Source organism: Bombus fervidus, chromosome 7 (genome assembly GCF_041682495.2).
Source record: "Bombus fervidus isolate BK054 chromosome 7, iyBomFerv1, whole genome shotgun sequence".
In the NCBI taxonomy this organism is placed as follows: Eukaryota; Metazoa; Arthropoda; class Insecta; order Hymenoptera; family Apidae; genus Bombus; species Bombus fervidus.
The window spans coordinates 14,649,879-14,667,646 of NC_091523.1; the positions used below are offsets into that span (position 1 = coordinate 14,649,879).

Consider the following 17,768-nt stretch of genomic DNA (forward strand, 5'->3'; position numbering starts at 1 on the left):
ACGCATTTGCATAATCACAATGATAACGCGAGAAGGATCCACCGGCCGATACACGTATCCTACGTGGTTATACGTGTATAAGATATACACATGCATGCACGCGCGTATGCATAGGTTACAAGAACTCGAAGTTGTTCGAACCGACACACCTAACCGAAGCATCGTGTAAGTACGAGCGAGAACACGCTCGTGGGTGTGCATTACGCTGGCTCTGGACGCATGCACTAACACGGTCGCGAAACCGTGTAAAGAGCCGCGGTACACACGTCGGTATATGGCAGCGAAATACCCGGCAATTTGCAGCTTTACGAGTTATTTCACAATGGCTGCAAAGTATAGTGCTACAGTATTATACTGGCCGTGATAGCTCGAGTGCACGGTCAGTGAACGGTGGTGCGAGCAGGGATGATGCGCGGCAAGATACGTGTAGGTGCAGTTAAAGTTGCAACTCGGAGACGAGGAGGATCGTGTTCCTAGCCATCGGTGGCTCGCTCTCTGTGTACCATGGATGCACGTACCAGCCGGCCTGGTTTATTGAAACGGACTTTCGTCTTCGACAGAAAAGCCTCCTATTCAGTTTCGAGAAAACAACTGAGAACTATAAACTCGTCGAAGCTTGGATACTTTTATCCTGGCGCCTCGTTAGCGCCTCGTCGAAGGTTGAAAGGTTGCCCAGAACGTCAGAGTTACGTCGACGATGATTCTTTCGAGTAAATCGAATGTCAATGGAACGATTATCAACGGTGATCGACGATATCGGTAGGAAGTTCAAAGGGCAATTAATTACAACGAAATCACGTCTAACGTTTAGTCTAACGTTCGCAAATTGCGAGCTTGGAAGATCGGGTCGAATCTTGGAGAGTCGCGAATAATGCGATAAATACGAAGGGAATGATCGTCGATGGCAATTTTCGTGGAACGTTTGCGAAGGGAGAGGAGAAAGGTATGGAAATACGTCGCAACGGATACATTTTTTCGTGTAATGTCCATAGTTGCTCGACTTATTGATTGCGCGATCGATACAAGCGTTAGATGGACGATTTCGTCATAAAGTTATCGCTGAGAGAAACAAACCGATCACAAGAAGCATATTTACCAAGTGTTATAAATCCTCATGCTGCGTTAACGATCGCGATACTCCGTTTTATTGGTTGCACGATCGTTACACGAATTGTTGCGCAATCATGAACATATTGTGAAAAGAACTACAAAAATCTCCTGATCGTAAATCTAGCGTTGACTATTAATACAGGATCGTATAATTCACGAGTCGAACTTTAATATTCGACATTATCATCAGAGGCTCGCGTAATCGAAAGATCATAGCGCGATTACGCGGCAACATTGAAATAAAACGAACGAATTGCGACGAAACGATGGCTAGAATGGCAGCAAAAAAGAAGTGACTCGCGTACATTCGTGAAATCATTTGTATCGCTCCGTATTTCAATCGCGACGGATGAAAGCGTCAGACGGAAAACGACGGCCATCGCTTCGCCCCAGTCGACGCTTTCAATTGCATTCCGATCGATGGGAAAGCGACAAGAGGGGCGACAACGTTCGCAGCTTGCTAGGTTAAATTTGGTGCAGGAGATCGAGAGTTACGAGAACGTGGAGCGTCGTGTCAGCGTCGAAAAAGGGGCAAGATTCTCTCACCTAAGGGAGAGAAGGCAAGGAACCACCATCTTCGCTAAGAAGAAAGATTAAAGACCCGGCAAGTACGCCCCCACCGGAATGATGGATGCGATCCGTGAGACGCGGGCGCCGCTCTTCGAGTAGGTGGAGACTTCCATTTTCATTCCTACGCTTGTTCCTCGTCTCTCTACCGTTCGTCTTTCGCGTTCTCTCGTCGTCCCTACGCTTTAATCAGCGATACGCCTCGCGCAGGCTCGGCCCGTCTCCTTGACATCGAACCTCGGGCTCGATCTCTCTATGAGAACAGCCCTTGACACGACGTTTTCAGACTTCAAAGATCAAAATGGAGAGAGTAATAAGTAGAGAAAGAGAGAGAAAGATAAGCGTATCGGCAAATACGGAAAATTCTCGGTCATACTTCTTTCTTATATGTCTTCGTGGACGAAACGATCGACAAGGGACAAACAGCGAGGGAACTACCGCCGAAGAGGAAGAAAAAGAGGAGACACGGTGGCAAGGGTGCAAGAAAGCTGAACGTAGGGAGACGTATACGCGCACCACACGCGTGGTTTCGTTCTTCCCCCGAAGGTTCATGAAGCAAGCAGGTTTGTCACAGGCTGTGAAAGAAGATCGGCGTATGGCGCGCGCGAACAATCTAAATGGTAATCCAACACCACACCCTCTTTGCAAAAACTGAAAACCACCGCTGGTAACACCGAACCAGGCTGACTGGCCGACAGACCGCAAGCAAAAATATCCGCGCGAGTAAAGGCCACGAGACAAAAAGCATTAACAAGGCTCCGATGCGCGTCCGAGCTTATTCTATAACTCCAAACCCTTCCAACCTTCCACTTCTCTGCTTTTATCTCACGTGACGCTGTTTTCAAATTCTATTCCACTCTACCCTTCTTTTTTCTTTTTTACCTTTCTTTTCCTATCCTCGTCCATTTCTCTCTCATTCTCTTCTTCCCATTCAATCTCGATCGTGTTGTAGATCGTTTTGTCCTTCTCGCGCATTCGGAAGGAAGATACTGTCAACCGAGACGATAGGATTCGAGAACGGTCGGCCAGTAATTATCTGCCGCGCGTGTAAAAATAATAATTAGCTCCCATCGTTGCATTAATTGAACCCCTCACCTATGGACCACTTCTTTCCATCTCTTTTGCTTGCACGAACGCTCGCCGCTCGTAATTACATGTCCCTTATGCCGCTAACCACTGTCCCACAAAGCTACCGCTTTATAATATGTTTAGGATTCTTTCTCGTCCGCGATTCTCATATGTGCGCGTGCATCTGACAGGATTGACAGAGAGAATCGAATTTGGCGCCACGGTATTACCATTTGCCGACTACCGCCGCATATATACGTTCTGCGTAAGCAACTGATAGAACCAAAAGCACTCATACGCGTGTCATTTTATTTATCTTACGGAGAATCTGTGTATGTAAATACGTCTAGAATTTGACATGTTGGAGTGCTATGGAAAATATGGTTAACCTCAAACCGTCCTACCCGCAAAGGGTCAATTTATGTACAGACTGCTTGTATCCTACCTACTTTAAAAACCGAACCTTTTCAAGACCATGAAAATCTTTTCGTTTCGGAAATTGCTAATAATAGGAGCTTTTGTTTTTATAAGTTAAGACTAGTTCTGACCAGAACAAATACATTTGTCGTTCCATAAATAATAACTAGCTGAAAGTAGTATAAGATCAAGATAAAAAATTATCCCGTTTCGATGTTCAGCTACGGATCTTGGACAAACAGAGGTCCTTCGCGCGTTGTAAAAGAGATAACGTTCACGGCAGAGGAAGAGCATTAACGAGCGCGATAACCTGAGTGCTGAGCTAAAAATCCCGCGATAACGAACCCCAGATCCCTAGATCCCGTTGGCCCAGATATCGGTCGTGTTTAAACTTTCAGAACAATTAAACAAACCATAGGGCCCGTACGTCAATTGTTTTCAATTACGCGTTCTTTTTTAACAATCGTTGCAGGTGTAGACGCGAGATCGACGCGGATATCGACAAATTCATCGATGAACGCGATAAGAGGGACCAAGAGCAATCTATACGTAAATAAAACTATCCACAATACTTGCCTGACGCACCTGTTTGAACTGCTCTTCGAAGCTCCAGCTGGTCTGTTGCTGGTGATTCGTGCCCGTCGAGTTATTCTGCGAATGATTGCTGGTTTCACGAGGCTCTCCACCGTTTCTACCGCTACCCTGTGATGATTCGCTGGAATGCGAACTGGCCGATGATGTAATTTGATTTCCAATGTTATTCACGATAGCACTACTCGATTGCGGATGACTATTTTGTGAATGGTGCTGTGGCGTTAGGAACGCGGCGGGTGGTGGGAATGAAAATGGTAGACTGAATCCCGCTCCACTCATAGCAACTTGCAAGGCTTCTAGTCCGCTTTTGTTGGTTAATGCATCCACATCGGCTGCCTGTGAAAATTTGTTCAACTTAAATTTGCAATTTTCCATCTTAAATTTTACCGTATACGCGATACTTTAATAATAGCGATCCACTTTTACCTAATTTTACGGAATAAAATAAGAAACGCGGAAAGCTACGAATGTCGCCCTAATTCCATATACCAGGACTTGCGTACAACGGATGAATTTCGCATTGGAAAATAGTCCGAACGATCCCGAGTTGAAAGTAAAGATCGTAAAAACGGTCTTGTTGTTTTATTATACTCGAAAAGAAACGCGCGTTACTATAGCGCCACGATGGCGCCAACTTCCTAACGGATAATAGTCACAGAGTTGCAGCAATCTCTCAGGATTCTTCAAAGCCCGTGTGTCGTTCGTATCTGTCCTTTCGAATCAACGAACGTTCTTTCTCGATCAAGTTCTACCGCGAATTACGTAAACGATCACTCGACGTTCCAACGACCTCGTAATTACCCCATCTTCATCGAAACACAACGTTCTTACTTAACGAGAGATTCACGACATTCGTCGAGGGTCTTGGAGAACGGACCCAAGCGTTAAAACGTCTTTTTTCCACTGACCTCCATTTTCAGCTTCGCCAGAAAGTGCGGATGGTGTGCACCCATCAGGCTGCTCAAGTGTGTTAATGGAGTAGGTGTACTAGCCTGTGCGGATGCATTATCCGACGATGAGTGCGTGTTACCCTGAAGTGGTTGTTGAGGTAATTCTTCGCCGCTCTCTTCGTCTTGAAGGTCCGGATCCGACAAATCCTCCTCCTGATGCGACTGAAAACAGATTAACGATTCTGGTTAGAACGCCTGTCAACATTGTTCTCCTTGAGGCAACTACGCAGTACCATAATTATATAGATTATAGTTATCTGTAAGCTTATTTAATTTTGTTTTATATTTATAAACTGTGTAAAACCACGTCTAATTTCTAGGCCATCCGGCTGAAATAGATAAATACGTATGTACATGCGTAATTAGGTAGCAACACTGTTACAATGAGAGATTATTTTGAAATATTTCACAAAAATTTTATAAATTCAAGGTGATATCTTTCATATTACTGGTATCACATATGAAAAATGGCTATATTTGCGACTTTTGTAGGAAATAGGTAATAATTACCATATGTGTGATATGTAATATTTAACATATATAATTTATAACAGTTATTACATATCGCGACAGTATTTGAAATACGAAATCGATGGTAGATATTATATCTAACAGCTAGCCAGAGTTTCTCTCGTGTCACACTGCGGCAAGGTTAATAGTAAAATTATCAAGACGATCGAAACGATCGATTTCGAATTCCTCGTAGAAATTTCACTAAATCTATAACGGTACGGTTCTTAGGAGTTTGGATAACTTTCGCGAACCGGATATATGGATAAAAGAACGTTTCTCTTCTTTGTATTTTTCCTAGACAGCTTTCACGTGTCAACATGTTGGTATAAGTTGCACATTTTTACTCGATAGTTTAGCTAACGATAGCAAAATAAGTTTCGATATTTCGTTCGATGATGCGCATTCGAACTATTACGGCGTGACTCATAGGAAAACCGAAAAGCCATTAAGATTAAAATACAACCGGTAATATCTTTAATTTCTGTTTATCTGTCGAATAACAGTTACGCAAATTTTAACCTGATTCCATGATTGTACGGGTTAAAGAAAAGCCTGGGAGCGTTGATACGCGATATCAACGGTTCAGGTATAATCGTGAGTAAAGAGGGCAAGATATCGGGAACATTAAACATTAATTAGGAAAATGGCGAGTGGGCCTTCTATATGGCAAGATAGCTGCTATCGGGCGGCATTATTATGCTACGGGTGTCATAAGTGTTTTACGAGCGTGCGCGTTGCACCGGTCACCAGATAAAACTATGCGAAGTGACATTACCGAGAACGGAAATGAGCATCGTAAAATGCGTGGAAAAAACGGATGTTCCGTTGTCTTGGTCGCGGAATCGGTTCCTCCTTACGGTCGGCCCAACGTTTCTCAAACGTAAGTACACACGACACCACGAATAATTGCACTTTGAATTAGTCTCAATTCGTTTGTTCTTTGTTCCTTTTTCTTTTTTTTTTTTTTTTTTTTTTACGAATATGCCTAATTCGTTTCCAACTATCGCCTCCTCGAATCTTTTATGGGAGACATTACATTCGTGGAGGAATCGGTGCTATCGCAGAAGCCGACAATTGCTTTCTCACGATCGTATCGCGACGCGTTATTAGTTGTTACCACTTTCTGCGGGCAGGGTAAATGCAGTCCAAAGATTACAGTGTACAGTCACTGTGTTGTATAGTCACGACTAGCCGCGATAATTCGGTCGTTATACATTTCACTGCTACCCTTTAAAAATATCACTTCGATATGAAAATTTCGTTCGCGATACGGCTTTACCGGATAGAAATGGTTTAACGCAAGAAGCGAAAGAGTTCAATAGCTACGATTACACTGGTTGGTTGCAACTTTGAATGTTGTGACATCAACTTACCACGGTAATTATCTAATGTCAAGCATAAACTATGATATGCTAATATAAAGACTTCGTAGAAAAAAAAGCACGACGAATTATATTTCCACTTTTTACAGGGTGACAGTTTTGAAGTTCAGTACGTTACCAAAATTGTCATTTTACTTGGTTTTCCAGTTAAACGTCTACTTACGTCCACTCGAATAATTTTAAATAATTTTAAACAATAAGCTTATTTCCTTCTTAATCCTCTCTGTGCAAATTAAGTCACCCACGTCCATTCCTTCTTTTTTTTTTTCTATTCAAGGTTTTAAAGGAACTGAAAGTATTGTAGAACATTTATTCGAATTTCCACCGTGTCTTATACGATCAATTTCCAAGCGAAGAAAATGTTTAAAAGATTTTGCAGGATTAAATAAAAATTCGTTTCGCTTAAGAATAAGCAAAATTCCGCCAGGGGCGTCAAGGATCCAGAGCTTGTCTACAGAAGGTTAAAATTTCCCTTTAAACGACCTTGTACTTTTCCAGGGAACCAGGGAAACAAAATTCTGGGGGCGTTCACTGTCCCCTGAAGGTGTGCCTTTATCTACGAGGCGTGCATGCAAATAGATTCATCGAATCTCCGAGTGTATTCAAATGGCGACCGTCTACCTGAAAAGGGCGGACTTGGATAAATATATACCTATCGGATGCAGGTGCCGTACCAACTGATGGTTCCGATCTAAAACCGAATTGTGATCGAAGCGAGAGACGAACAGATATAAGAACGGTCCCTCTGTCGGCGTTTTGAGCACGTGTGATAATATTGACCGTTCGAGGTGGTCACCGATGAACGATGGTCCTCGCTTGATGGAATCCTAATCAAATACGAAGCAACCTCGTCCGTCGAATTCCTATCCAATGGGACAATCTTGGAGATTCCAATCTACTCTCCTCATATTGTTCAAACGACCACGATTTTTACCATTTCACGCGTTGCGATTCGATTCAGGCGACCATTTCTTTTTTATTTTTTCTTGATTTTCGTGCAGTTAACATTACAGAAGACGCGCATACGGATAGAACAGAGACCATCGCAGGTGCTTGACAATCGCGTAAATACGCTAAAATTACACGCGAGACAACTAGAAGCAAAGCGATGCGAGTGACGCGTCTCTGATACCGAGCAGATCGATTACATTTAAAATTCAAAAAATTACACCTAACACGTATATGAAAAGATTAACTTCTATCTAGCGTTTGACGTATAGCAGAGGTCGTATATACTATAAATTATGGTCTTGGTATCAGAAAATATACATAATTGAACGAACTGTTGAAACACTCGTGAAACTCACTCACGTGAAAAAAAGAAAAAAAAAACTCACTCTGCGTCGAACCAGACGCATCGCATTTCGATATCATTAGCAAGTGCAACGAACGAGCCGCAACTGGAGTTCTCTTTCTGATAAGACGTTGTGAAAGTTTCACGGTATCGCAGAATGTCGGTAGTTTCATGAAAAATTGAAAGTACGTGATAGAAAGTCAAGTGGAGAAAGAGTGGCACTCGTGAAAACGAATGACGCCATTTGACGCTGGACGCATCGGTATTCGCGTCGCGGGGCGGCCCACAAATTACTATATCATTGAAGAGGTTGCTGGATGCTCGAGGAGAGCTGGCGTCATTACGATAATCGCGGTAGAGGCGTTCGGAATATATACCATTGTTCTATAACACGAACCGCTGTTCGTACGTAGGTGTTCGAATTTCTTACTACAGGACCCTCGACCGAAACACAGGCATATTTGATTATATAACGCTATATGTAAAATATGTTGGTTTCGAACGTAACTTTCATTAGCGACCGGCTATGCCTCTTTCCGAAGTTAACAAAATAAGTCTTCCTTTATGCTAGTCAAATTCGATAGCTTCACATATCTTAATCGTATGTGGCAGGTTGCAGAAACATTTCCGTTTAATCTATAAAAAGTTTTTATAAAATTTAGTAATACAACGAAATCCTGATTATCTTAACTATACGATCGTGGCACACGTTGTTCACATATAACGAAACTGTTTGGATAATCGAATGGTTTTGTTTCCACGAGAGAACATTTATTTTACCCTATTTTCTAGTTATTAATATTTAACAAAAGTAAAAACTTTTGAATATATCCTTAGTAATTTCTTTCACTTTCCAATTCCTAATATCCAATTTCAATGTCACTGTCAAATTTTTCGTTGATCGATCCACTCCGTTAATCGATGTTTCGATAATGAAGATTCCAACACGATAATCGACGTCACCGCATCGTCGCCAATCGCCAGTTTTTAAATTCTTTCCGAATATCAGATACGATGATGTACGTTCGTGTTTCACAACACTTTCCAATGTTGAAACAAAGTTTGGAGTCGTCACACGGAATAATACAAATCCATAGAACAATGAATTAGAAATTCTCTTTACTCTTAAACGGGAAGTAAATTAGCAAGATTCCGTCTGAAAACCATCTTTTAGAGGAACAAATATTGTATCGGGCTGGATACTTTCCTTGGTTCCTGATACTAGCTGAAGATGAACGGAATAAATCAATAGAGAGCGCCGCGAGTGGTCCTGTGGCTTAAGCCAGGCCGGGCGAAGCTTCAGGTAAAACTGTTACCCTTAGTAAACAAGTGGGCGCGGCCTGTTCCTCATCCATAGAAGAAAAATCACTCCAACGTTTCTGTCACCGGGAATACCTGTGGATGACTGTGTTGCTGCATAATTCGTAGGTTCGCCTACCGAAAGCACGTGGGTCCTGGGGCCCGGAACAGGCTCGTGGGCAGCTAATCGAATCACAAGAGGTCTATTCACGCGGAGCTGGCTCTCTCTATTAGTCCACAAAAGCTACACCTGTACTACTCTGGGCGACGCGATATATCACCGGGATCGTCGCCTTCTTTTATTCGAGCAGAAGCGCGAAACCAAATGACGTCCGCGAGCCGAACGCGTCCAATTATCGTTTTCACGTCTATTTTCGATCCGAGACTGATCAAAAAAAGAAGACGCGCAAATGAGATTTTTAAACGTCGAGAGCGGTCACGAGGATTTCTCGACGCGTCTCGATCTTCACCACATTGTGTTCCGTTCTTTCGTGCTGTCTTAGTGATCGACGAAAGAGGAATGCGATACAGCGACCGGAACACGTTCATCGCTTGGCTGACGTTACGAGAATTTTCTTTTTTTTTTTTTTTTTTTTCTTTCTTTATTTGGTAGACTATTTACAGTCAATTCTCATACAGAATTTTAAGTAAATTATTTTAGCGTGCTACTGTAACTTGGATTATAAGAGTTTACAGTACGATCGATTCTAGTTGAATCTAATGCTTCGATCTAGAGGGCACGTTACGAGAATGACGTATAAATAACTTCTGGAAAGGAACGAAAAATAAGAACTCTTCCCGCGCATACGCGAAACTTGCGCTTTCTTTCATAACGTATTAATAGCTTTCGACGAGTGGAATTAAGAGATACTGGTTTCAAGGTGTTGAAATCATTGTTTGAAAAGCTATGCGTTACACGAGGTTCGTGCATATCCCGCGGTATTTACTTGCACATACATATTTTACGACTTACGTGTATCGTCAGGAGCTTGATTGACGGAATGGATTGTTACTGGCTTGGATACGAGTGCGTCAGGTTTAATTAACATTATTAAAGAATATGTTGCCGTTGAATGGATACGAGTAAATTTACATCTTGCAACCAGCGTATAGTTGGAGCCTACTTGCCGAAAACTTTCGCATATCACAAAAAAAGTTGAAAGGAAATGTAGTGTGTTCGAAAACGAAGTTGAACCAAGAGAAAGCGACTGCATTCTTTCGAGAAGACAGAAACGCAAACGTCAAAGTGACAAAATGGGCGGGTATCATCGAGAGACCGTGACCGAGCACGGCAGACCATGATGCAGTTGGTTATAAGCAGCGAAGTTCCGTTCCCTGAAAGTCAACCCTCGGCTTCATGAAGACGTTTTAACGAGATTTAATATATCCTAGGCACGACAATAGCTAAATTTACCGGAGGCCAGGCCGTGACGCGTTATCCCTTACGCTTACGAGCCATGGCAGATAACCGAGTCTCTCGTGATTTATTGCCGCGCCGCCGCTCTCTGTACGATTGTTTTATTGTTTATACCTTATAGTTTGCACGCTTCGCGGGTGTACCCGTAGCTCGGTAACAAAGCCCGCGCGACCGTGCGTTCATGCATGCGCGTGGATCCCTAGACACGCGCGTACGCGAACACCGCGGCCAGTAAATCATCGCCTAAACGCTCGAGGCGCTACGGGTGGCGCGTCTCTAAATATTCTAATTATTGTCTTGTAATCGCGCCGCTCATCCAGAACCCTTTGCTTTTTTAGCGAAATACGAGTTTATCGTCCCCTCTGTTTCGCACCAATTTTATATTGCTCTTTGAAAAACTGTCTGTTATTTTTTCTTTCGAACCATCTTCGTTAGATGTATCATTATTTAGTTGTCATGATACGTTTCAAGTATCCTTTTAAATCAACAGAACAAATCAATGTGTTCTTTTCCTTATTATATAACACAATTTGTTTCCTTCTTATAACTCGCTATAGTTACGTTTCAAGAATCCGAAGTTATTCTCGTATTAATAAATAGTCCTCATCTGCGTTTCGAATTTATGCAATTATATATATGCTCTCTGATATCGTCAGCATCATTGTCGCAAGCGTTGAAAACTTGACCTTCCTCCTCGACGCGATAAATTAATTCACCGGATATCGGTCGTGTGGATGCACCGGGCTTCGATTTCGCAAGCTGATAGGAAATATCGCGCGAAGCGGAGGTGAGCGTATCGTTCTTGATACGCGAAATATCAAATAAAGGAAAGGAGAATTGATATGCGATTTGTTAGGCGACGAGGATGAAAGAATCGGCGTAGAACGATGAACGAAGAGAGGAAATAATTTATATTTTTTTGTTAGATTCTATATCCATTCACTTACGTTAAAAATTACTAATACAAAAGGTCAAGGACTGCTTTGGATTAACATTTAATGCGCTCGAGAATAAAAATACGACGCTGTAAAAAGAATGACACGAAGATTAATTACCGAGCGTTCCGCAATACCAGATCTCGAAATTTAATTTGCAGGAATTATTTATTAAAATATTTTTAGAATGAAAATATGGACAAAACATTTTTGTGTTTTTCTTGACTTTATCATGAAAAACATCGGACGCTTCCCACACGTATTTTGTGACCGTAGTTGATAGCGAAGGAACTAAACGAAGGTGAAGATGTCCTCGTGACGAAGTGCCGGGTGTAAGCCAGTGCACAAAGGGAGGTCGAGAAACGAAGAAATAGTGCGATTCCAGGCGTATTACACGGACGATTAATTTGGCCCTATACTCGCGCGAACCGCGGCGAGATGTGTCGCGCGGCTAGAACATCTCGTCGCGCGATTCGCCGATTATTCAAAGAGTCGTGAGCTCGCGATGATTTTGATACCACGTCGTACATCAAACGACCAGACCTTTGTATCTCCGACTAAAATTCTGTTGCACCGTTAAGCGAGTTTCCCTTTTTCATTTTTTCTTTCCCTTTTTTTTTCGTTCTCTGTCAAACGGCGCGATCTTTCCCACTGTAAATCGTAGGTATACGGGTTTGCTTTACGACTTTGGCAACTGTGTTTTAACGCGTCCAAGGCTTTAAACATAAGGCTTTAAATCTCTCGAACGGAAAGAAACAGATTTGATAAAATAAATAACTTCTTATCGTAAATAGCAGCCGCAAATTGGAAACGGCGTAATCGCAAGAGCCCTCATCGCGAGACGCGTCCCTCTCACGCTGCGAAATCTTTATTACCACGGAAAATGGAAACGCGTCTTCGTCGCTCGTGGCAAATTGAAACGCGTAAAATGCCAAGTACGACCGGCTTGGAACACGCGCGAAATGGAACGCGTTATCGGGAATGTTATCAAACTAATTTCCTAAACCGGTAACGCCGGGAACGTCCAAACGAGAAAACGGGTTTCCAATGATTATTTTATATTTCGCCGAACGAACGCGTTCACGAATGCTATCTACAATCTCTGGTAGATGAATTAGGACCACTTCGATATTTTTAATTTTTTTTTTTTTTTGTCTTTAGCGAGATTGCGAGATGTATGCGAATTTTAGTAGCAGTTGGAATAAATTTTAACGTTAATTACTAGGGTTTTATATACATACGTATAAATAATTTGCCTCTTTTCACCTTCGTTACAGCTCATATTCTTTATAGCACGTCCCGTAGATACTAGATTTTATGTCCACGCCATTTCGATAAATGTAATGGTCAAACGATTTGAAATACGGACATATTCCTCGGTATTCTTCTAGTGATAAATTAAATAAACGAAATATTTGTTATACCATCATTCACGTAGGTGATTATTAACAATTTAAACGATCAAAAATAATTTATGCTACATATATATTAAGCGTAAAATATATCGTAGCTAGAAAAGTAAAATTTCGTGCTGTTCTGCGATTCGAAACTGCCAGGAAACTGCACCACTGATTATTCTCGGGAAAAGAATATCTTCTTCAAACAGTTCGTCAATATTATCGACATAAAATAGTCAATCTTCCTTTTAGCGATACGAGCGTGATAGCAAGAAGGGAAATTAAACGAATGGTGGCTATCACGGAAATCTTGAACGTATAAAAGCGTACAAACTTTGACTCACGTTTATTGATATTACTTTTGTATCGTTTCTCAGCATGCAAAGACGAGCGTGGAAATGCAAGAGGAGGAAGAAACGTAGAAACACGAGCTATATAAAACGAGGATGGATTCGAGCAAACGTTTGATGCAATAACTCAAAGAGCTTTTACGCAAAGCGCCGTTTACCCACACACGATGGCGCGCGTAGGTGAGCGAAGCGTTGGAAGAGTGCAACGATTTAATGAATGGCCCCGGCGTTCATCGAACGCGCAATAAAAACGAAAGTTTAAGTATCTACACGAGTTCCGTTCGGACCCCCTGCGGTGCTCCCACGTAGAGATCACGGCTTCATCACCAGATCTTCTCGTTGTGTACGTACGCAACGAGTTACCCGTGTACTCGTGCGTTCGTGAAGCAAATTCATAAGTGGTCGATGATAAACAGCTCCGAATCGGAGTCGTTTTGGCAGATCGATCGATTTAGATTGAGAGATTACCCCTGGCGGTCACCATCGTGTCGGGGAGGAGAGAACGACTTAAGGGGAAGAGGGGACTGATTTATCGGCTCAGCCAGGGCTTTTGTCAGGTATATAAATTCATTGACCATCGGAATCGTCATCGCTGTAATCGCCTTTATTTATCAATATCGCCGGGAAGGCGCATCGATCAAACCTGTCTATTTAGGTGAAGCTTCCTACGGGACACCTTGTCGAGTAACATGCTCGCGATCCTCGTACCTGAAACGTTCGCATTTTTCACGACCTTTCCACAGGGACCAACGTTACGTTAATTCGAGCGCGATACTCGTTCACGAACGATCGAAAGGAAGGAGCGAAATGACCAGATTCGTTAAGTAGCCGTGAGTACGGTCTATGTGGTCTCTACGAGTATCTTGGTTCCACGTGTTTGCCAGATTCGAGATCTCACGAACCTCTCACGACAGGCAGGAATTATTTTTATCAATCTACGCTTATGCAACCTCGCTGGCCCTTAGCAGGGGGTGTTTCCAAAAGGAGCGATCCTTTCGGAACGAGAAATTCAAAGTAATCGTATCGAAACGCGGTAAATAAAATCGTGAAATAAACGAATACATATAAAAGGAAATTTAACCAGTGTGACAATGATAGATGGACATTTTGAATCGTTGAATTTTTATACAAATCGACCTCTAGACTACCAGAAGGTAAACCTTGCCAGAAGGTGTTTTCGAAAGAAAACAATCCTTTCGAACGAATGCAAAACAAGAGACCCAACGTTATCGTTAAAACACGCCAAACAAGGAAGGATGAAAAGATAAGAACGAAAGAAGTTGAACGACATGGCAAAAATAGATATTTCGATCACCAAATCTTCGCAGAAAATCTATCTACAAATGAAATCACCAGCGCGTAAGCTGTAAGTAAGGGTCGGTTTCCAAAAGAAGTGGTACTTTCGAGTCTTCCAATACGAACGCAGGATACCCAACAAAATTATATCGAAAGAAAAAAAGAACACCAAAGGTTTTTTCGAAATAAAAATAATTTGACTCGCGTTCTAAGAATGTACACCTACCCCGACCGCCAAATTTTCGCGCAAATCTCCCCACAGATACGGGATCACGTTGTCAGCATGTAAGTCGAGAAGCAAAGAAACTAAGACAAAGGAGAAAAAGCGAGCTGACAGGACAACGCGATATAGAGGGGCGTCCGTCCAATTGTTCGGGCAAAGATGGTGTCGCGTTTGGAGCTTTGTGAGTCGCGAGAAAAGCTGTCCCGATCGGCGGGCACGTCAGGGAGAGCTTATACCGTATCCCTGACTCCGAGGGCGGTCCGCAAGATCAAGTTCGGGGAAAAGGGTCCCCATCGCGAGAGCCATATTTATAACCGTGGCGTATTTCGTGTAAAGTAAATCGGAGACGCGGCGGAAAGACGGACGGACGATGGCTGCTCCGCCAGATTTAATTAATGACCCGCCGAGTTTGATCTGCCGCTACAAAGACCGAAGGCAAGCACCGATCTCTTTCTCTTTCTCCCTCTTGTTTCTGCCCTCCTCCTGTTCGCCACGCACGGCCACCAAAAGTCCGTCGATGGAGCGAGCAGGAGAGGTCGAGAGCAAACGTTTATTTCGGTCTTGGAACGAGCAAACGCGAGAAAGGGCGTCCTCGACACTCGTCCCATCTCCCTCTTATTGTTCGAAAGCGGTCTACGACCACGCTTTCTCCTGCTTTTCGACCCTTTCGCCATTTTTTGTGCCTGGACACCGGATGGGGCACCACCGTTCGACAAATTGTACGTCCAAGCTTTGCTGAAATTCGAACCCCCATCTCCTTTGTTTCGCCATCGTTCCCTATACATTGTGAACAATCGTTTGGTTTCAGAGAATTCCTGACGTATATTTTTGCTTCCGGTGACAAAAAAGTAACATTTTTTCCGAAGAGATTTCTCTTTATATGGATTTATATGGAAATATTTTTTGCACGACAAATATGTATAAGTGGAAATAGAAATGATTATAGGTAATTTGTTGCTTCGCTCATACGTATTCCAAAATATTAAACGAAGAAAAATTTGCTGGAATTTTTCGGCAAATGTAGCGAACGATCTTAATACACGTGGCCAACAGCGTAATGCGAAACTCCATTTGTCGGAGGAAAATTTTAGTTAATTTGATTGAATTCGACGAAGCAGCATGTTGGTCGCGGAAAAATTCATACGCGTTTGGGTCCATGAAACGTGAAAATTGGCGTGAAATGCTGGCGTATGTACTTGGTCAAAGTAAACACGGATAGCACGACAAACGGGGCGCATAGAGAAGAGGCCTCTGGTGCCGTATAGTTATTTCGAACTTGACCCACATATCCCCGGCTTCCGGCGAACCACGCTTTGACGGATAGCGAGTCGCACAGTCGAGCCGGCGGACGTTGATCTTTTATTTTTTTTTTTTTCGTCAGCCAAGGTGCTGAAAGAAGTAGATTGATCGATCAGGGTCGTCGAATAAGAAGCGTCTTTATTTCGCGCGAAATTTCTACCGGACTGACCCACGATACCGCGTAAGATTTATTTTCGTATCACGGTCGTATGTAAATGCGCCGATGATTTACAGAGAGAACGAAGAAACGACATCTAAAATCTAGTCGTCGAAACGTTTAGAAGAAATCGCGATTGCCTTTTAACGAATCAAATATTTCGAGCGAATCGCCACCGGCAGGTGAACGATCTTAATAGCTCGAGTAAATTGTTGCAACAGCGAGAAACATCGGAGCATTAAGGATGACATACGCGAAGAAGGTTAAGGTAGAGACTGTTAGGGAGTAATAATTGTCATCTAAATCCAAGAGCTGAGAGTTGATGCGAATTCCACGGTAGAGGAGAGAGGGTTAAAGTCGAGTCGGGGCAGAGTTCGAGGGGGCGGGTGTGCCGCGTTGGCCGCCAAAGGGGGAGGGTATAGAGCAATATTAATAGCGTGGGTGGTGGCGGAGCGTCGTGGAAGATATTGTTAGAACTTGGGGGCTGCGTTACGTGGTCCAGAGGGGAGCTCCTTGCTAATGGGGTTTTAATGACGGCCAGCTGTCCGTCCGTCACACACTTTTAGACAACTATTCGGTATTTCTGTATCACCATCTCTCGATCCGATTTCTCGTGCGTGCACAACAACAAGAGATCGAGCGACGCGAGAGCCTCCCACGCGTCTTCGATCTTTTCGGAGAGAGCCGCCGCGCCGACCAGGCTCGATAAATAGCGTTCGCGAAACGCTGGTCGCTCGGATATTTAGCATCGTTCCACGTCGAACGTTATTTGATCGCGTTATTTGAACGCGCCTCCCAACTCGACAATGACGAATTCGAATTTCCAATTAATTTATTAGACATTATCATCCTCTCGAGTCCGTTACTTGTTATCCGAGCTTTATTTATAACGTCTCTTAAGAAGAACCCGAACATCGTTCGTTCGTATGTGACTAAACTTTCAGAAATTATTGGCGATGATTCGAAATGCACGAACAGGAACAGACTTGACTAGACGACGTGCGCCTAAGGGATGGCGCTGAACAAACGCAAAGAAAAGCGACAGACCACGATGAGATTTTACGGTCCATTAACTCATCCAGCTAGACGACCAACGACATAGAAAACTTACAAGTTCGACCACCTTGAATTCCAGTACGGATTTAAACACGAGTACGGAGCTATCCTTTACGTGTATATTCTACCGACGAAACGGTATCGAAAGAAGAAGCTACGTAAACCTTGGCGTCGGTTTTATTTTTCAATGACCGTGCCCGAAACGTTTTCATTCTCGCAGACCTTGAGATTCTTTTGGAGAATTTTGGAGACCCTTGGCTACCTGAAGAACTAATTGCGCTCTGACCAACAGTTTCTTTAGGAAGTATGCCCAACCGCTGACTAACAGACAATTGACTCTCCGTTCCCGCAATACCGATATTTTCCATCGATCCTTCCTCGGTTTATCGAGAAATCGCGATTGCCGGGTTTGTTTGCTTTAGCGATGAACGTGCCACCGCTTAG

At 43.0% G+C, this 17,768-nt stretch overlaps 1 protein-coding gene across 3 annotated transcripts in view; it reads right to left on the minus strand.

Annotated features, from left to right (window-relative positions):
• The window catches only part of Retn (retained), a 136,829-nt gene that overhangs the window by 90,032 nt on the left and 29,029 nt on the right, over nucleotides 1-17,768 (minus strand). For 2 of the 3 annotated variants that reach the window (XM_072006440.1, XM_072006442.1), the window contains 2 exons: nucleotides 4,665-4,868; nucleotides 3,739-4,092 (listed from right to left, as the gene is read on the minus strand). In XM_072006440.1, the coding sequence (XP_071862541.1) occupies nucleotides 3,739-4,092; nucleotides 4,665-4,868 (558 nt within the window). The remainder of the gene's footprint in view (nucleotides 1-3,738; nucleotides 4,093-4,664; nucleotides 4,869-17,768) is intronic. The other variant, XM_072006441.1, reaches the window with a different exon arrangement.